The sequence below is a fragment of the Penicillium hordei genome (genome assembly GCF_028827395.1).
Source record: "Penicillium hordei strain IBT 12815 chromosome Unknown utg000002l_segment0_segment0, whole genome shotgun sequence".
NCBI classification, from domain to species: Eukaryota; Fungi; Ascomycota; class Eurotiomycetes; order Eurotiales; family Aspergillaceae; genus Penicillium; species Penicillium hordei.
The window spans coordinates 2,366,753-2,385,822 of NW_026623143.1; the positions used below are offsets into that span (position 1 = coordinate 2,366,753).

The 19,070-nt window shown below is 48.5% G+C and overlaps 8 protein-coding genes across 8 annotated transcripts; 5 read left to right on the forward strand and 3 right to left on the reverse strand.

Moving 5' to 3' along the window:
- Positions 1 to 413: 413 nt before the first annotated feature.
- N7537_004199 (uncharacterized protein) lies at positions 414 to 1,873 on the forward strand (the record flags this gene model as incomplete). Its single annotated transcript, XM_056895256.1, has 2 exons — positions 414 to 498; positions 549 to 1,873. The coding sequence occupies 2 exons, from the start codon at positions 414 to 416 to the stop codon at positions 1,871 to 1,873; spliced, it is 1,410 nt and encodes a 469-aa protein (XP_056755004.1).
- An 853-nt stretch (positions 1,874 to 2,726) lies between these two features.
- Positions 2,727 to 4,527, forward strand: N7537_004200 (cytochrome P450; the record flags this gene model as incomplete). The annotated part of the gene is given in 4 exon segments (XM_056895257.1): positions 2,727 to 2,859; positions 2,919 to 3,266; positions 3,278 to 3,754; positions 3,821 to 4,527. The coding sequence occupies 4 exon segments, from the start codon at positions 2,727 to 2,729 to the stop codon at positions 4,525 to 4,527; spliced, it is 1,665 nt and encodes a 554-aa protein (XP_056755005.1).
- A 563-nt stretch (positions 4,528 to 5,090) lies between these two features.
- On the reverse strand, positions 5,091 to 7,729 carry N7537_004201 (RNA-processing protein PTA1; the record flags this gene model as incomplete). Its single annotated transcript, XM_056895258.1, has 8 exons — positions 5,091 to 5,218; positions 5,278 to 5,348; positions 5,406 to 6,247; positions 6,299 to 6,647; positions 6,699 to 6,902; positions 6,958 to 7,088; positions 7,142 to 7,307; positions 7,392 to 7,729. 8 exons carry the CDS (start codon positions 7,727 to 7,729, stop codon positions 5,091 to 5,093), a joined length of 2,229 nt encoding a protein of 742 aa, XP_056755006.1.
- Positions 7,730 to 8,284: 555 nt separating this feature from the next.
- N7537_004202 (uncharacterized protein) lies at positions 8,285 to 8,724 on the forward strand (the record flags this gene model as incomplete). The annotated part of the gene is made up of 3 exons (XM_056895259.1): positions 8,285 to 8,298; positions 8,362 to 8,486; positions 8,645 to 8,724. 3 exons carry the CDS (start codon positions 8,285 to 8,287, stop codon positions 8,722 to 8,724), a joined length of 219 nt encoding a protein of 72 aa, XP_056755007.1.
- Positions 8,725 to 9,211: 487 nt separating this feature from the next.
- N7537_004203 (dolichyl-diphosphooligosaccharide--protein glycosyltransferase subunit STT3) lies at positions 9,212 to 11,767 on the reverse strand (the record flags this gene model as incomplete). Its single annotated transcript, XM_056895260.1, has 6 exons — positions 9,212 to 9,482; positions 9,534 to 10,659; positions 10,715 to 11,308; positions 11,391 to 11,471; positions 11,564 to 11,587; positions 11,638 to 11,767. The coding sequence occupies 6 exons, from the start codon at positions 11,765 to 11,767 to the stop codon at positions 9,212 to 9,214; spliced, it is 2,226 nt and encodes a 741-aa protein (XP_056755008.1).
- A 332-nt stretch (positions 11,768 to 12,099) lies between these two features.
- N7537_004204 (CSN8/PSMD8/EIF3K family protein) lies at positions 12,100 to 12,898 on the forward strand (the record flags this gene model as incomplete). The annotated part of the gene is made up of 3 exons (XM_056895261.1): positions 12,100 to 12,314; positions 12,378 to 12,559; positions 12,630 to 12,898. 3 exons carry the CDS (start codon positions 12,100 to 12,102, stop codon positions 12,896 to 12,898), a joined length of 666 nt encoding a protein of 221 aa, XP_056755009.1.
- A 133-nt stretch (positions 12,899 to 13,031) lies between these two features.
- Positions 13,032 to 13,925, reverse strand: N7537_004205 (ATP synthase subunit e). Its single transcript, XM_056895262.1, has 3 exons — positions 13,777 to 13,925; positions 13,520 to 13,712; positions 13,032 to 13,421 (listed from the first exon to the last, which is right to left on the reverse strand). Exons 1-3 carry the CDS (start codon positions 13,795 to 13,797, stop codon positions 13,354 to 13,356), a joined length of 282 nt encoding a protein of 93 aa, XP_056755010.1. The 5' UTR covers positions 13,798 to 13,925; the 3' UTR covers positions 13,032 to 13,353.
- Positions 13,926 to 14,067: 142 nt separating this feature from the next.
- N7537_004206 (uncharacterized protein) lies at positions 14,068 to 16,283 on the forward strand (the record flags this gene model as incomplete). Its single annotated transcript, XM_056895263.1, has 3 exons — positions 14,068 to 14,193; positions 14,252 to 15,097; positions 15,153 to 16,283. The coding sequence occupies 3 exons, from the start codon at positions 14,068 to 14,070 to the stop codon at positions 16,281 to 16,283; spliced, it is 2,103 nt and encodes a 700-aa protein (XP_056755011.1).
- Between the last annotated feature and the right edge of the window lie 2,787 nt (positions 16,284 to 19,070).

A 19,070-nucleotide genomic window follows, 5' to 3' on the forward strand; every position in this document is an offset into this window, starting at 1 on the left:
CTATCCTGGTTCGTTCCTCGGAAACCCCGTCCCGGACCGTGGGAGCGAGACAGTTTTCTTTGTCAAACGGGTCATTTGGATTCGTGGCAAATTCAATGATTTGAGCAGATGTGGAACTACAGTTTGGAGGCGCCATTAAGGCACCAGGGGGAAAATGCTTGATCTGGACCAGACGATCTCCCGAGGTTTTCTTTGGGCCCATTACAATATGGATACTATGGAGCTCAATGCCGAGGAAGTGTACCTCGGAAATTATATGCCCCTGTTTGGAATTGAATGCTAATCAGAAAATCTTTATAGGATAGAAAAGATAAATAGCGCATTTAGTCGTTACAATTATAAAGCATTTGTCTCAAGTTCAGTGTCGCGTTAAAAAAAAACACACCGTCATTGATATTGCATATCCATACACAATGGCATCTTTGAAAGAATTCGATGCGAGCGAAGTGGCAGCTCACAAGACGAAAAACGATCTTTTTGTCATCATTCATGGAAAAGGTAATCTTTCCCTTCCCAAACTGTCTTGTTCAATCTTCTAACATGCCCAGTATACGATATCACAGACTATGTGCGAGACCATCCCGGCGGTGCGGATGTGTTGCTAGACGTCGCCGGCACAGATGCAACAGCTGCATATGAGGATGTCGGTCACTCAGAGGATGCAAGCGAGATTTTGGAGACATACTTAATCGGTACTGTCAAGGATGCACACGAATTTGTTCAACCCAAGGTCGTTCGCGTAATCAAGCAAACCTCTTCCGGTAAAGAGACACCCAAAAGGTCATCCATGGGCCTCAAAGCTGCGACTACAATTACTGCCACGCTTGCTGCTGCTGCGCTGGTTTACATCTCTTCCAAGAACCAGCGAGCCTTGACCCACTTCTTCGCAAAACACTCCCCGGCCTCCCTACAAATATCAGAGGCTTGCATTCCATTCACAAGCCTTCTGCAGGGTGGATTTTTGAGTGGAGTCACTGCTGCCACTCTGGTATGCGGGTTGATTGGCGGTGCCATAGGAGTCAAACTCTCAAAGTTCACCGAAGTCGAGTCGGGTTTCACAAAGTACCGTCCCTACAAGAAAGCCTCGACATTGAAGAAGCAGGACCCGCATCTTGTGAAGGGCTTCCTAGAACCCAAGAACTACAAAAAGCTTCCTCTCGTTGAGAAGGTTCAGCTATCGCCCAATGTGTACCGCTTTGTCTTTCAACTGCCCAATCCAAAGGGCATAATTGGACTCCCAATCGGACAGCATGTTGCTATCAAAGCTATGGTCAACGGTTCCTCTGTCTCAAGGTCCTATACCCCGACATCCAATAACCTGGATCTTGGAAAACTGGAGCTGGTCATCAAATGCTACCCAGATGGTATTCTCACTGGACAGTACCTAGAGTCTTTGGAAGTTGGCGACAAAGTGGAATTCCGAGGCCCGAAAGGCGGGATGAAATATCACAGCGGCCTTTGCAAGAAAATTGGTATGATCGCCGGTGGAACCGGAATCACCCCGATGTACCAACTTATTCGGGCGATTTGCGAGGATGACCGGGATACGACCGAAATTAGCCTCATCTACGCCAACCGAAACGAAGAAGATATTCTTCTCCGTCGTGAATTGGAAGCTTTTGCACGAGGATATCCCAAGAACTTCAAGCTCTGGTATATGCTTGATCATCCTTCTGACAATTGGGCTTATGGAAAGGGATATGTTACACCAGATGTCATGGCTGCAAGATTGCCTGGGCCAGCATCTAATACAAAGATCATGCTTTGTGGACCACCAGGCATGGTGAATGCTTCGAAGAAGGCCTTGGTAGCTGCAGGCTTTGAAGCTCCTGGCGCTGTCGGAAAGATGAGTGACCAGATCTTCTGCTTCTAGAGTGTTTCCGATTATATATTCTCTACTTGTTCCATGTTTATAGATTTTGCTGTATATTAGAGCTGTTTGTGAAGGCAATGCTCTTCTATTTTGATGTATTTGAGAAATGTTTCATCTCAAGATATATATAACTCGGCTGCTTGTGTTTTACTATTTGTGGCGTTGGATTATTTCGATTATCCCAGTCCCTAGCTCCCAGGTTCTTCTCCATCTATATATTCAAGCTTCATGTCTCTTGCCTCTTGTTATACCAAAAATGTCCTCTACAAGGGTTATGCTTTTTACCGCCTTATATAGTGAGTCAATAAGCCTGATCTCTCTACTTATTCTATTATTCACTATTTAATACCGATAAGACAAAATCTATAAAAAGAGCACCCAAAAGGACATCGGAGTGATATTTAATTGTAACGTCCTTTGCGTCATCTCCAACCAAATAAATCAGATTATTAAAGTCCTGTGTCGTTAATGATACACGCTGGATATGCGGCCAACTATTTTCTGACAATTAATACGCCAATGGGAGGGGATGTGTTCAAATCCTCCTGAATTCGAAAATTGTACTTAGATCCACAGTGGAGATCTATGTAGATACGTATATTGTATATTGGACATAATTTCCGAAGATGAATAATGCCTCGTCTACTGAAAATCCTGCTATCTTGAAGATCGAAGGAACATGGCACTTCCGAGGTATATCTAAGCCAATCGGAAAAGTGCATGTTGACCCACAACCCGAGGAAACGGAATCCCGAACTATGAAACGGGATCTTTGTTGATGACCATTGTGCAGACGATATATAAGTCTGAATTCCTGGATTGAACTGGTTAGAATCACAAAAACTTAATTACAATGCCTGCAAAGCAATTCTATCTCCTTGGAGAGCCAGTCTCCTCCGCCAGGAACATCGATGTCGACCCCAAAAGTGATTTGGGTGGACTCAAGGACTTGATTGCAGCTCACTTCGCAATCGTCGAGTCAAGTGGTATGTTTGAAGCAGTTTCTCCAATCCTGCATATTGATGGTTGACTTTGCGTGTGATAGGTATCGATTTCCAAGCTCAAGACCTCCACCTGAACGAGATTACCGAAATCACTTCGGCCGGCACTCCCATCGCTATCACCATCGATGGGAACGCAGTCCGTGATCCTCCAGGCCCGAAGGGTCTCCCCTACGTCGGAAATTTCTTCGAAGTCTACCCAGACCACCTTGGCAACCACCAGCGTCTCTTCGAACAATACGGACCGATCATTAAGACAACCAATCTAGGCCGCACAACTTATCAAACAAATGACCCAGCTATCTCCGCGATCGTCTTTGCGGAGTCTGACTTTTTCACAAAAAAGATCAACGAGGCCCATCCACTCTATCCTCTGAAACAGCCGGAGGCTGGTGTTTCCTAGGAGATACCGATACTCCTGAGTGGAAGGCTGCCCACAAGTTTTTGCCACCAGCTCTCGGCCCTAAGGCTGTTCGTCACTATGCGCCGACAATGCAGAAGACAGTTGAGGATTCCTTCATGGTCTTTGATGAATTTGATGAGCAGGGTGAAGCCTGGAATGTTTATCAGTATATGCTGAAGCTCGGATCTCAAGCAGTTGGCAAGCTCACGCTTGGCTTAGATTTCCAACATTTTTCGAGTCGGGACGCACAGATGCACGAGATGGTGCATTTGATTGCAGGAGTTCTTTCTCTGAATAAGAAAGTCTCATCCAAAGGAGATTGGTATGGTAAACTGCCATTCGGTGATCCAAAGCGGCTCAGAGACATTAAAGCCAGAGTTGAACATATCGTGGGGGAAACAATTCAACAAGCTGCATGTGGTGGTATTGAAGATCTACCGCTGCAGGATGCAGCGCTGAAGGCATCTAATATGATCGGTAAGTGCCTACCATATACCACCAAATCTGCCTCTCATACCTGTGGACGCTAATAAACCGTTTTAGACTACGCCATCCGCGCAACCGACAACAAAGGCGAGAAACTACCCGAATCAAGCTTGATTTGGGCTCTCGTCGTCGCAACCGGAGCCGGATTTACAACCACCAGTTCCCTTCTATCTTGGCTCATCTACGGTCTTGTCACCTACCCAGGTATGCAAGAAAGGCTACTCCAAGAGCTCATCGACAACGACATCGACGAGCACACTGTGATCACGGCGGATGTCACCGACCGACTAGATTTCCTTGATAAATACATCAAGGAGACCCAGCGTCGCCACAACCCAAGTTTCCAACCGGGACGAACCGCCAAGGTTGACCTCGTGCTTCCGGGAGGGTATAAGATCCCTAAAGACTCAGTTATTCTTCCGGCGCTACACCACATTCACAACAACCCCGATCTGTGGGATAATCCCAATCAGTTTAACCCTGACCGCTGGGACACCGATGAGGTCAAAGGCAGACATAAGGCTGCGTATATCCCATTCGCCATGGGCCCGCGCATGTGCATTGGGTTCAACTTTGCCTTGCAGGAAATCAAGGTTTTTATTCCGAAACTCATCTTCCGGTATAAGTTCATTCGGGAGGGCAATGAGCCCATCGAGTATGATCCCATGTTCCAGTTGATTCGGCCTAATAACCTCTATGTTCGCGCGGAGAGGAGGGTGAAGTGGCCAGCGAAGACGGAGACCTTGGCAACAGGGAATGTTTGAGAGGATTCCAGCATGGATGACACATGTTTAAGTAACAGGTTTAGACAACAACAATTGTTTTGAGAATAGAGAAATGTATATTATTTCGTTTATAACAAAGAACTTCCTAGCGAGCAAACTAGAGGCTTTTCCTAGGGTTTAAAAGAGCGCTTTCATGGGAATTTACTGAATGCTATACAGGTGGTAGATGGTCTTTGCAAGATCAAGCCCAGGCGATGAATATGTACAGTACCTACAATTGAATAAATCTAAATGCCTTGATGAAACATATCGAGGATGGAACGGATATACTACATTACATCCTCTCAAAAAGACAAATTGAGCGAGCTGGAGGCACCCGTGAATGTCACATGTTCAAATATTAAACCCATAAGATGAACACACTAGAGAAGAGGTATAATGAAATGGGGGTTGAAAGGTGCCAAACCGAAGACATGTGCAATAAAAAAAAATAATGCCTGAAGAATGAAGCTGATAATCCCCAGCATTCAAAATTGCGGGAAATTGAAGGATCTCATCTCATCTTATCATCGTCTTTCCATCGAGCAGGACAAGTATCAAGATTATGGCTCTGAAGTAGTAGGCTTTGCCTCTGATGATGCCGGTGCATCATTTGCAGCTGTTTCCAGAGCTGTACTTTGAGGGCGCCACTTGGTGAGGACTTTGCCTGCAGCAGGTCGGGATTCCTCGTCTGTTCGTCGCATGTTAGATATATAACGCCAGTGGACATTAAGGGAAGAGGATACTTACAAGTTTGGTAGACATCTTCTACTGTGTTCAAGCACATCTCTCGTGCTGGAGGTCGGAACATAATAAGGTACCTAAAAGAAAGTCAGTAAGGGGGCTCTTGGTAGTGAAAAGAACGGACCATGACATACATCAATGATTGAACGCAAAGGTTCACACGTTCCGGATCTTTGGCCAAGCTGGCCACCCGCTGAGTGATGGGAATCGTAATCTCTGGGACTTCACTGAGAAATCGGACCAGCACCTTGATATCTCGAGAGTCCAAATAAGCCAGGAAGCCATCCAAAATTCGGGTAGCCCAGGTATCGTAATTAAGAGGTACAGTCGGTTCTAAGTCTTCCTCGGTGTTATCACGCTGATTGGCAGCGCTCTTCATTTGAATCCGGTCATTATACCACTCTTCATTGAGCCAGATAATGGCAATGTTAAGTCGTCCTCGGAAATCTTCCAAGATGAAGCGATAGAGGGTCTCGCGAATCGAGTCAGCAATAGTTGTTTGCCTACGTACGGCGTCTCCCTTGGTTTGCTGGTCATTTTCGAGACCGGCAGGAGCCCGTGTAGCTAACCGAGCAAGAAGAACAGACCATGCGTCCCGGTCAAATGTACTGCCTGCTAACCTGGCGAATCCGAGCTTTTGTTGGGGTTGGCCCTTGGCAGACGCAGGTGATGTTTCGGCTGCGTTCAACATCCCGAACACGCGGGCAACAGCACTCCGTCCGATTTCCCCGGCCTCTTCTTCGCTCAAGGGAGGTGGTTGCGGTAGGACAAAAGGACCCAAAGAGACTAGTTCTGGTTGTAGATCTGCGACCTCCGCCGCAACAGCACTGGCCTCTTCTGAAACAACAGATGCTATGTCCATGGGCTGGTATTCGGGCTCATAGTCATCATCCTCATCTTGGGCAGCTGCTCTCTGTTGCTGCTGCCGTTGCAAGGTTTGATCTTTGGTGATTGTCTGATATCGAGTACGAACGGCCTATGGTCATGTCAGCAGAGGACAAAGCTTCACTCTCATAATAGCACTTACGTCAACAGCTTGTGCAAGTGTTGAGTCATGTACCTGCGACAAGAGAGGTACAACAATCTTGAGGACTAGATCAATTGGCAACTGTTTTACGTCGAAGGAGGACAGCCCAATGTCCTCGGTCAAGGTGAAGAGGCGGTCAAAGCTTGCAGGTCCTGGTGCCATTGGAGGAATCTTAAGCATCGGAGGAGGCAAAGCATTAAGGCGTGCCCGCTTAGCGTTGTCCAGCCCGTCGGTAGGTTCATTTGGCAATCCTCGTTTCCGCGAAGCTTCATCGGTGGCCTCAAGTCGTGATTGCATTAGACGTTCAATGTGCATTTGCATCCGACCCGCCAGGGGGTGGTTCGGGTTCCTATGAGAGTTAGGTCAAACCACATATTTTGCAACCAGGATGACAACATACTTTTTCAAGATATTGATCAGCAGAGCTCGAGCAGTGCGCTCCATGGACTTGACGCTGACGCGAATTGTCGGAGTAAATGGCGGGCGGACGTGCTTCGTGGGATAAAACTCCAAAACTGCGTTAATGATCTTGTTTGCTACAGACTGGCGTGTGCGGATGAGAGGTGCGAGGCAGTTTAAGGTTGCGTTCACAAGAAGAGCATCACTGGCTTGTGTTAGCGTCACCCGAACTTGTAAAATAAGTTGTTTCATCCTCGTACCTAGTCTCTTCTTGGAAAACGCCGAGGAGTCGATCGAGGAGACCTGAGGATTCCGCTTCCAGGTTTGGTATTGACAGAACAGCATGGTTTCGGGGAACAACTGCCAAAGACGTCTCATTCTGCTCAGGTCGCTGATCGAAGTTAGTACCAATATATCGAAGCATCTATAACCCGCAAAACATACCCTGGGGTCCGAGATCAATCCAGGCGTCTGAACCTGGACCACGCGCTGGATGAACTTGGCACAGCACAGCTTAACTGGGCATGGGAATGAGTCCATTCGCCTAAGTATATCCTGCTTAATTGCACTCATTGTCTCCCATGACTTGCCATCCTGTGGGTGATTCACTCTGTCGGTATTGTTAGCCCTGCACCAAGTTTGCGTTTGGAGCGCAATCCTGCATTGCAGGCACAGAAGGTGGATAATGACCTACACATGTCTGAAGACGAGGGAATACAAGCTAGCTGAAGTCTGCACTAAGCTCTGTAGGACTGCTGTGTCTGTTTCTGGCAACTCTAGAATCTCACGGATTGTCTGCAGGACGTTCGGTGCCAGCTGCTCCTTCTGCGCAACAGCTAACATTGGGCTAGCAAAGGTTTCTGCCAGGAAGTTTGCACCCCATCTTCGCAACTCCAGCCGTGTACTAGCTCCGACGATAGGAAGGATGCCGTTGACGATCTGCGGGTAGAAGGCAGCATCACCGAGAACGAGACTGCGGGCAGCGTTGAGCTGGGCGACCTGGTCGACGACATTGTCCATCGGCTGAGCCATGGTAGCTCTAATGGGAATGTATCCGGTACGCGCCGGTCGTGTCGGATTCGAGTTGGGAAACTAGGTGTTGGGGGAAGGGAGGACGTTGGTGTACGGGGGACACGGATACAGTTGGAAAATCAACGCGCATAAGCTTAGGGTTGCGATCGCAGAACAATGAAATAGAGGGAAAGTAACACCGCGGTTGGAGGGGAGAGGTGGTTATGCGATGGGTGGTGAAGGAAGGGCGACTGAGAAGTGACCGTCGAGGATGCGACAAAAAGCTGCGAAAGCCTGAAAGGGCGGCCAACAAAGACTCCGATGTATGAGAGCTGTATCTCTCTACATAAAAACACTCAATTCACTATGTTAAAAGTCTCCCTATGCTTTAATGAGTTAAACTTGTATCGTAGTGTCTCAATTACAATTGAAATTCCCGATCTAATCCCAATACAAACATCTAAACTCGCATCACGTTGTCTAGGGCCTCCGACGCCAAGACTTTTCCTCCGGGTCTGCCTGGTATGGCCTCAACTTTCTTTGTCTCTCACGTTTCAGTTAACAAACACTCTCAACATGGCTACCGGAATGTATGCATAGTCTATATGAACTTGTAAAGGTCTCATTTTGCTAACATCATGCCTCTGTGACAGCTTCAACTCCACTTACTACGGCAAGGACTACCGCGCTGGTGCCGCCCTACTGCGCGCCCGCCGCCCATATCTGTTCAAGAACACCATCACAGGCTTCGGACTGTTCGCATTTACAATTGCAGTCTGTAAGTAAACCCTGTGACGCATACAGCCGTTCCGCTTCAACCCTCTTCCTATCTCCGAACCGCATCATGCCACCAGAACTTGCCCGCTGAGAAGTCTCCATGTGGGCTTAAGATTCACAAGAGACAGAATTACATGCTGATCTTGCTTCAATTTTCAGACACCTACACCCTGAAGGCTGTCGGCCAAGAAGAATTCGCCGACGTCAAGGTCCCCGATGCCCCCGCGGACAAGAAATGAAGCACACTCAACACCCACCGGACCAGTACTTGGTGATGGGTTGACGCTGCAATTGGGGTTTCGGAGTCTTCAGGGAGATCTTGTTTTTTCAGATCTGTAGGATTAGCGATAATATCAGCATATGTGCTGCCATGCACATAAGAAATTGGCTTGGAATATAGGTTGTACAATGAATTTGGGCTATGGATGTCTATCATTCTTTACACCGTCCCGCTGTGCTTTCCATGTGCCCTACCAACTTCAGGAAGATATCCCGGCATTTACTCGCTACTCTAACATCGAATCGCTAATATTACATATTTAAAGTTGACGGGCGGAGTGATACAATAGCCTTCCGAGAAGAAAGGCATTGATATATTTCTAGGTAATTAGACCTAGAGTATATTCGGTATGGTTTGAACGCACAGTACAAATGGTCTGCTATCCCAAAGCGAATCATAACAGCAAACAAGACAAGAAATGCAACATGTATCTAGAAAACAAATCTCTACTCGGTTCGCAGAACACGAGGACCCTTGTGCTTCATGGCACGCTTGCGCTTGAGACCCTTATCAAAGGCAACAGCGCTGCTATGATCACGGCCGAGGTTATCCAAGTCCTTGACCTTGTAGAGACGAACGATCCAGTTCTCGCTGGTGAAAGCCTCTTCCAGTGTGTTAAGCTGAGGGCTTTCCTTGGGTAGTTTTGTGCCACGGACACGGTCCATGGCCTGACCAGCCGGGAAGAGCGACTGGTAGTTGTGATAAGACATCTTGTACCTATTGATAGGGTTAGCAGTGGCATGGATAATCAACACGTTGGGTTCTTACATCAAGCTGTTCTTCATGGCGGGAGTGGCCTCCTCGTCAACACGGTACTCGCCGCGAGCGGTGAAGTAGTCGCGCTCCTTCACCTCGTCTGGCCAGATACCCTCGGCAATACGAACCATCCAGAGGAACTTGTTCAAGTCGTCACCCGAGTAGCCGAGTAGTCCACCAAACACGACCAGGACGTAGTCGACATCATGCTGTCGCAGGATGGGGTAGCTGACCTCCTCGCGCGAACTCATTGCCTTACCAACAGTGGCAATGTGGGTGTTGTTCCAGGTGTTGTTGTCGACCAGAGTGGGACGGTCAGCCATACCACCAATTTGGTATCCATAATCCCACCAAGACATGATCTTGGCATTGTCCGGGGTGTTCTGGCGGAGCCAATAGTAGGCCTCACGGTAGTCATCGATGATGAACTGGCTTCCGTCAGGAAGCTTGCTGGCCAGAACCACAGAGGGGGAGGAGTATGCGTTGGAGGTAACCCAGGTGCAGTGTGCAACAAACAGAAGCAGGTAAAGAGTGACCGAGGATACCACGACAGACTTGGAGAACCAGGAGTAGATACCGACAACAGGGTTCCGAGTTGACCGGAGTGACTTATCATCAGTAGTGGTCTTAGCCTTGGGTTCAGTGCTTGGGGTCGATGCAACCAGGAAGTTATCGAGGATGCATGACAAGGCCAGAGCAGCCGCAACACACACAATGGGGGTCAAGGTCAGCATCAGACGGACCATAACGCCGGCAAAGTAACTAGCAAGGACCGAGTAGATGACCACAAAGACATGCTCATCCTTGAGCTTCTGGAAGCACATGAACACGCCAGCGGGGAACAGCCAGATAAGGAAGTTCAAGTCAAAGAAGAAGGCTGGCCAGGCGGTGGGCTGGTGTTCGGAGACGGAGGCAATAATGGGGATATGAATCTTCGCATATCCAGTATCCCACAGAGAGTAGAAACGACCACTCCAGGGAGCAATGACCCCAGAGACCGACAGCAGGATAAGACCACCAAATCCAAGGCCGAACGTAAGCAAGACCATAGAGGTGAGGAGCTTCTGGAACTGCTTGCCGGGCAGGTAGGCTCGAATGAACTCGGCAAATGCCACCAATTGGATCAATCCAAAGACACCTATCAAATAATTAGAATAAGACAACGGTATGGCTCAGAATCCAAAAAGTCTTACCGAGTGCAGACATGTGGTCACTATTGCGAATAGGCAGGAAACCGACGAAGGGGATCTGCATGCTTCCCAATGTTCCCAGGGCATACCAGGTGGTATAGCTAATATAGACACGGGTGCTGTATCGGCCCATGCACAGAAGAACAAAGACATGGAGAGGGATCAGGTTGGTGATGAAAACGTATCCACCCCAAGCAGAAACCATGTATCCATAGAACAATGCAGTCAAGGCTCCCCACATGATCGAACCGTTCTTCACGGCCTTAATCCAGAGGTAGAATGTGAACACCAATAGGAAAATGGCAATGGCTTCATTATCGTAACTGCCTGCCACAGACCGCGAGATGTAACCGGGTGTAATTCCCATGAAAGCAGCGGCCAGGAGACCCGCGGAGGGAGAATCGGACATCTCAGAGGTCAGGAGATACATCGCCAGGGCTGTTAGTCCAGAGAATCCAGGGGCGAGCATGACACATATGTTTCGAATGTCGACGGGGATGGTAAGGAGACGAAGGATGTGGTAGATCACGCCGCTGGTCACCATCAAGCCAGGGTACAATGTACCACCAGTAACACGACCAAGAGGGTGCCATGTTCCTGTAGTACGAGCATTTCCATCAGCACAATGCCGTTTATACTATCATGTGGAGGATGTGCAATCACGGGGAAGGGGTCTTACTGTCATCAAACCAATCCCAGAAGCTATAAAAGCCATTTTCGACCAAGTATTTTGTCGCACGGAAGTTGAACCACGGATCGACTAGAGTAAGACAGTATCAATATCTTGTTTGTATGTTCGGGGGCAGTCGAGGTGGCCACCGCATCTAGTGCAGTAGCGCAGGGAAATCATACATTCGTGAATGATACTTTCAAATCCTAGAAGATAGTTAGCACACTGGTCATTGAAGATCTCAATTGAGACATACTAATAACACTGAACAAGCGGCTGGACACCGCGGCGGCGGCAATGGTACAAAGAATGATAACCCGCAATAGACCGCGCGTGTTCCGGCCGGAGCTGCCTTTCAGCACAACATCAAGCGAAGACGGGGCCATGATGGCCTTGAAAACGGAGCAAAGTCCAGAGTCAGAAATCAAAATAGAAACATGAAATCAAGGAATGAATTGGGCTGAGATGCCAGTGGTGAGGGCCGTGGGAAGAGATGGGAAGAGCAAGAGCTGCGCAAGGTGGTCACTTCTGAAGGTCTTGGCACCGGCCAGAGGCGCCACCTCCGATTGCTCCCCGCAATACTACGACTCATCAATAATCTTTGCTTGGAGCTCTTTTGACTAACTTTTTCACTCAATATACTTACTCCTGTTGAGTACATCGGTATTCTTACAGCAGAACGAGCCACTTACAGTTTACCTACACCTCACATACCCAAATGGAGCTGCCTCCGCTTACTATGGAGCAGCTCTCACAGCTGGTGGCCTCCAACGCTCCACCGTCACAGCTCTTTGAAGCACTATCGCGATACGAACTTCAAGCATGCCTCATTTCTACTGGGGGTATTAGTTCTAACACAGGGAGTGGTGACTCTACATTATTGAGCCTGTTCTACTCGAGCTTCTTTCTCGTCCATCTTCTTACCGACCAAGTGTTAGTTACTTAGTGAGAGTGCCATTGACGGTTGTCACACTGCTAATGAAGCTTGTGTTCTAGATCTGAAGCTCGTGCCTTGACAAAACGAATTCCTGAAACCCTACTCCAGCATGATTCTTCTCTACAGAACTGCTTGACTTTACTGCGAGCGGTATGGCAGACTCAACACGGCCAGGTCTACCAAGTACTCCGGGGGCTACCATGGCCAGACATTTTGCAGCCACTGATTCGGAGATATGAGAGTATGTTTCTCACGACAATGAGCTTCTTCTTTCGGCAGGATCTTAAATTGACCAATCGTTCTACAATTAGGTTTCTTCCAAGACAAGACCTTGATCGCAGTGAGCAGGTCTTACGAAGCCATACGACTAGCTACAGCGGCTATCTACCTTGGTCTTGACGAACAGCTCGCTAAGCAGGATGATCCGAACATAATATCAAATTTCACGAAATGTGGATGGACATGGGATCCGGAATCAAAGCTGCTGCATCCCAAACCTATCGTCGTATCGCCCGCGGAGCCTCAGTTTTCCAACGGGATTCGCAAGGCAATGGAAATGCTGGGAACACGTGCGGGTTAGATTTTCTTGAAAAACCGAGGAATACAAGTTATTTAATAGATATGATCCTCTGTCCGAGGTCTACGGTTCACACGGCTAAATCCTCTGTCCGGGTTGTGGAAATGTGAGAACCGAGGACCACCAAATCCAAGATTGCTCTTGTACGTACTTGGGCCATTGGTAACGCCGGAATGCATAACACGATCTTTTGCTCTTGCTTGTGGTCCAACTGTAGTGTACAGGCGCACGACAGCCCAGGGTATGTACAGGACCCAGATAAAACGTCTAAAAATGAGAAACAAAAATCATTCCATCTTGCGCTCGCAATGCCACAGCTCGGGGGGCAGATTAAACCCAAACAATCGTACAATAAAATGGAGCGGAATTGAGCAAAACGCGTCTAATACCCTGGGGGAGGTGCGATTCCCGCAAAGAGATCATTGCGTAGCATTCCTCCTCTATACCATCCATCACATTTACTCTCCAGCCTTAGCCTTCAAGAACGCCTCCAGGTCGAACTTGGGATCCTCGAAATTCGTGATAACTATGGAATTTTGGTCAGCACTTGGGTTGTTGAAGATGCGGCGGCTCCGGATGTCGTTGCATTTGTTGAGTTGTATCATCGGGGGGTATCAAACGTACGTCCGCTGGTCTGTGTCTTGGTCTCTTGCTGAGGCTGGGTCTTCTTCTTGTATTCGGCCTTGGCCTGCTCGATCAGGCGCTCCTTGCGAGCATACTCGTGCTCAATCTCTGCGCGCTTGGTCACCGAGTTGAGGGAGGACTGGTGGTAAACACCGTAAACGAGACCGGCAACGAGAGCCGAGTAACGGAGGACCTGTATGGTTGGAGACGTGGTCAACAACTGTCGGGGGAGAGGGTAACCCTTAGCCGGTACTCACATTGACACCCTGGCTAGCCATTTCTGCGAGGTTTGCGGAAGACGGGAATTAAATGAAGGAATTAATTGTGTAAGAAGGAGGGACCGTGCAACAGGTGTCAACCGTCAATGGCAATGAATCTCCAGGTTAGTCAAATGGCGAGGTTCAGTTCATGTTCTGCGCGCGCGAGTTTTTCCGGACCGCTCCAGAGTTCCCGAAGACGGGCTTAGTCATCTCCGTAAATATACGCGCAGTGGAAGTACTACACTTAAACGCGGACGCATCTAGTCTAACCTTTGAAGATTGTACAAGATGTCAATGCAGCAGCGTAAGGATGAGATCCTTGCGAAGCGGGCCAAGCTTGCCGAGCTCAAAAAGCAGCGCGAGCTGCGCCAGAAGGAATTCACCTCCCGAACAAGCGTCGGGGATGCTTCAGAGGTAAACACAGCATGTGAATGAATTACGGAGCTTATCCGAATCTAACGACATTTACCAGATTATATCACCTATTCCAAGCCGCTCAGAGAACAGACACGACCTCGATGATTTGATCTCTCGCTTGGTCGACCGCCCAGCGTCGGCCTCCCTCAGCCACGGCGCCGATAGCCAGTCGCGGAGAGGAAGTCGACCAACATCTGTATTGAGCGCGAGCCAATTAAGCGGGGAGAATGTAGACACATATGCAGCTCCATCGCGACCACAATCCCAGTCCATTGCCGTTCAGACAACAGATGAGCCTTGGAACCCCTCTGCAACGGAAGCTCCGCAGCCCCCTGAACTTGAACCCGAATACAAATCCACACCCAAACCAGAAGTTGTCACCTATAGCAAGGCCGTGCAAACAGATGGATTAGATATCCAGCCCGAAACCCCTGAAGAGTCTGTCGCTTCAGACGATGAAGACTCATCCAGTACTACGCGGTCGAGCAAGCGTCTCAGTCGACGAGACCGGGAGCGAGATGAGGAAATCCGACAAAAGATTCGCAAGGAAATTGAGGACGAGCTCCAAGCCACCAATCAGACCGATAATAATGAGGACACAGCTACGCAATCCGCGAAGCTGCGGTATCCTCTGCGCAAACTCGATGACGACGAGCTGAAGGCAGTTACATCCTCGGACGATTTCCTGGACTTTGTCGAGCGCTCTTCAAAGGTCATCGAGCGGGCTTTGGACGAAGACTACGATGTACTGGCAGACTATGAGTTGGGTGGAACTGATGGGCATCTGCAAGAAGATGAGGAGACTGGCAAGAAAAGAAGAGGAGTGCATGAAGTGTGCCATTTCTGGGACGAGCGATGGAGCAAGAATCGCATTATCAGTGATCTAAGCTTCTCTCCCAAGGTAAGCTTTCTACTTCCAATGAATGTGCCTTGGCTCATGCTAACGTTGACCCGAGTTCCCTGAATTGTTGCTTGCATCATACACCAAGAATACTTCTGCTCCTCATGAACCCGACGGTCTTGTTCAGATCTGGAATCAGCACTTGCAAACTCGTCCGGAATACGTGTTCCACTCGACATCCGATATCCTTACTGCGAAATTCTCTCCTTACCATCCAAATCTTGTTGTTGGAGGCTCCTATTCGGGACAGGTGCTCGTATGGGACACTCGTTCCTCGCGCGCTGGTGGAGGCTCTCCAGTGCAAAAGACCCCCCTATCAGGTGGCGGACACGCCCATCCCGTTTACAGCATCTCGATTGTTGGCACACAGAATGCACACAATATCATGACCGCCTCCACGGACGGTGTGGTCTGCGGTTGGACAATGGATATGCTCTCTTACCCACAAGATCGTGTGGAACTGACTACACCTCCCCCATCTAAGACCGAGGATCTTGCTCCAACAACCATGTCATTCCCTCACACTGATCCTACGTTCTTCATCGTCGGTACTGAAGAGGGAGTCATCTACCCATGTCACCGGTACGATCGGGCTGGAGCCAAGTCTGGCACAGACCACCGCCTAGCTTACAAGGGACATACGGCACCAATCATGTCTACCGCATTCCACCCCGGTCGTGGACCCGTAGACCTTGGCGATCTTATGCTGAGCTCCAGTCTGGACTGGAGCGTGAAACTCTGGCGTGTGCGGCCACCTGCGACGACCGCCTCTGCCACATCTGGCCTGGCCCAATCCCAAGTCGTCTCACCCATTCTCGACATTACCCGAGACGATGTCGTCTACGATGCCCGCTGGCACCCAACTCGACCTGGTGTGTTCTCTCTTGTCGATGGTGCCGGCAGCGTCGAAGTCTGGGACCTCGCTTCAGATACCGAAGTGCCAGTCGCGCGTGAAGTTGTCGACAATACCCATGGCAACATTATGTCCCGAAGCCTTAACAAGGTTGCGTGGGATGAGCGTGAAGGACGCCGCTTGGCAACTGGTGGCCTCAATGGTGTTGTTACGGTCTTTGAAGTTGGCAAGGGTCTCTGTGGGCTGCCGGAGGAAGTACCGGCGGATGAGTGGACGGGTATGAAACGGCTTGTTGGAAAGCTGGAACAGAAAGATAAGGATCGAGTGGCTTAAGGTTACCATCCCAAGGGCTTGTGTCTTTTCCAATGATTGTCGATGTAGTTTTCTTCTGCGGGCCGACCTTCCCCGTCTACCTTTTTCCCTGCGAGGTCTCCCGTCTTGCTTGCCATATACCCCCTTCCCTTCGATCACATAATTTGTGCATGTGTATGTATCTCATCGCCATTGCAATGGAAAGACGTCATTATCTTCCTGGATCCTTGTTCTTTCTATTCTGTTCTCTCCTCATCTCCGACTAGAATAGAGATACTGAGGGCCAATAATTGCGGACCGTGAGGCCAAGTAATCAAACTTTAGAGATAATAATGAGAAAGACGTGAAAACGGGCCTAGACCCTAGAATCAGACACCACCTTAGGCCGTGGGAAAACTTGCTACTAAATATATCTCCCGATCCTACCGAACAACTCTTAATAAACAGCCAAGTCTGCACACTTGAAGCCGGTCAAGCCGACGCAAGAGCCACAATATACCTTGTTATTGACTATCACTATACTATTATACAAATATGATCGCAACTTATTGGGTCAAAGATCTCAACCGACAAGAGTATCCCAACAAGGCAACGGGCGAATGCAGTACATACTAGTTCATGAGCTCCTTACACATCACTGTCTTCAAGAGGAACCAAGTGGCTGTCTATTTCTAGCACGGCACGAGTGAATCTGGGCCAGTATGTGACATTTGTACCGGCGCGCCTGGCTAAAGCCTACAATTACTTAATCTCGTCCAAACCCAACTACCTAACGAGTTGACAAAACGCGTTCATTCGGTGCGTAAGGGCATATCTTTTGATATCGACGTCTGTGGACTATACCACGGTAACTGGAATACTGAACGAGATATATGAACAGAGTCACCCTATGAGCGTGCGTTCATCATCCGTTGAGAGGAGAGATGCCTTGGAAGCCATCGATATCAACACCAAACGGAGAAGAGCCTCACCTAACAAACAGTCCAAATAACTACAACTCGTCACCAGATGCATTTCCCGAGCATACTATAAAGCCCCTTTCATGATAGACGAGCAATTGCAATACATCAACGAAGTAACATAGGAACTATGTACGAAGATACCCCACCGAACCTAGCCTTCATGGACTTTCAAGATTGCCAAGTTGTATCACCCTATGCGACGAAAACTTGTGGGGTGAGGGATTCTATTGAAACTTATCGGACGATTGCAGTCCGAGAGCCTGCTAGGACGACCAGTCTGTAACGCCACCCCAGTCGATCAAAGTATTTGAACAAAACTGGGCCATTCGATACGGTAGACTTTTGGCTAAGTAATGACTGGAACATTCTAGTGAAAACTGGATTAAAATAATGAATTTATCTGCACGAAATATTGATCTCCTAGTTAGTCTGGTGGTGTGTATACATGGAGCTAGCGGCAGAAACCATTAGAGGATCTCACACGTTGCCAGCTATGGTTTTATTTTTGCGTGAGATCCGCATGATCTATGAACCCCTCGGGTCACCGATGGACCACTTTCCACATCATCTTTAGGCCCGTTTTCATTTTGGTTAGGCGTCAGTCGGTAATTTATTTATGCGGCGAAAACTAAAGCTGGGTCTAGACACCACGCAGGGCCGACACGAAAAAGGATTGTATGCAATGCAAGCATTTCCCCGATGATTCCTCCGAGATCTAGAGTTTGGAAATCATTAATCAACTGGCGCAATATCTTGGCGAAGACTATTACTAGTATCCCTTTGTGGGCGGACTCTTATTTCCAGCAAGGGCGGAAAGTGTATATCCAAGGCATCAGGAATAATAGACAAGGATCGACAAGGATCGACATTCACCCCACGCCGAGGGCCCTTCTCAGAGTGGCGCAGCTCAATGAGTGGAGGTTGGGGTACCCCGGCAAAATCATTTCGGATGCTTAAGGTTAGAATCTCATTCCAAGATAAGAAGGTTGACACAGAGCCGTGACAACATCCAACTGGCGGAAAGCCTCAACGTGGCATTGACATTTGCATCCCCACTTAATCCTTCACCCTTACCGGGTCTTATCCTTCGAAGACGGTGAATACCAAGACAATGAGCTAAACTATACACCTAGCTATACCTCTTGTGTGTTACAGTATGTTACAATATGTTGCATCTAACGAACCTACATAGTTACATCTCGATGCGATGAAACTTTCGAGTAGATCGCGGGGATCTGATTCGAGCATCGAAAGGAGTCTTATACTTACAGTAATATCCACATGGCAGCAATTGCAGTATTCAATTACATCCTTGTTCTACGATGATCAGGTGGTGATGTCACACACACAGCAGGGAGAACGGTTAAACATGGTTTCGAGCTGAAACACTGCCCAGTCGGCGGGCTGGCCAATTGGAGGTGAATCAAAGACATCCCTTGGCATGATCACGTCTTGCCGGCCGCTTCATGGAGCGATCGACCTTGGCTAGTTTGAAGATAACAACATCATGGGAAGAAACACAATTTCTCACACCTTGGCATATAGTATTGCTTTTTCGGGTAGAAATATTCAACTACCTTGCTATTGAGCCCAAACAACAGTTTTTATCCCCTTTCCCCCGAAATCTCAACTTCCGGTGGCCATAAAAGTCCCCATTGTATTCGCTACTGTGTACTCATTTCCGAGTTGGGCATAGATTCGTGCAACTTACACATCCATTCCAATACCTATATGCCAAGATTTGATCCGTCAGCGGAACTCGGTGCGCAAACTGCTCTCTAATGAACACAGTCAACCTAATGAACGCCAAGATCTAGTATTCGAGGCTGTGTTATCAGAACCTAGC

Coding starts and splice junctions, on each gene's coding strand:
- N7537_004205 (XM_056895262.1), bottom strand. CDS start 13,797: ATGGCTAGCCAGGGTGTCAAT. Junction 13,713..13,776: donor TGGCTAGCCAGGGTGTCAAT/GTGAGTACCGGC, acceptor CCAACCATACAG/GTCCTCCGTTACTCGGCTCT. Junction 13,422..13,519: donor CAAGACACAGACCAGCGGAC/GTACGTTTGATA, acceptor AAAATTCCATAG/TTATCACGAATTTCGAGGAT.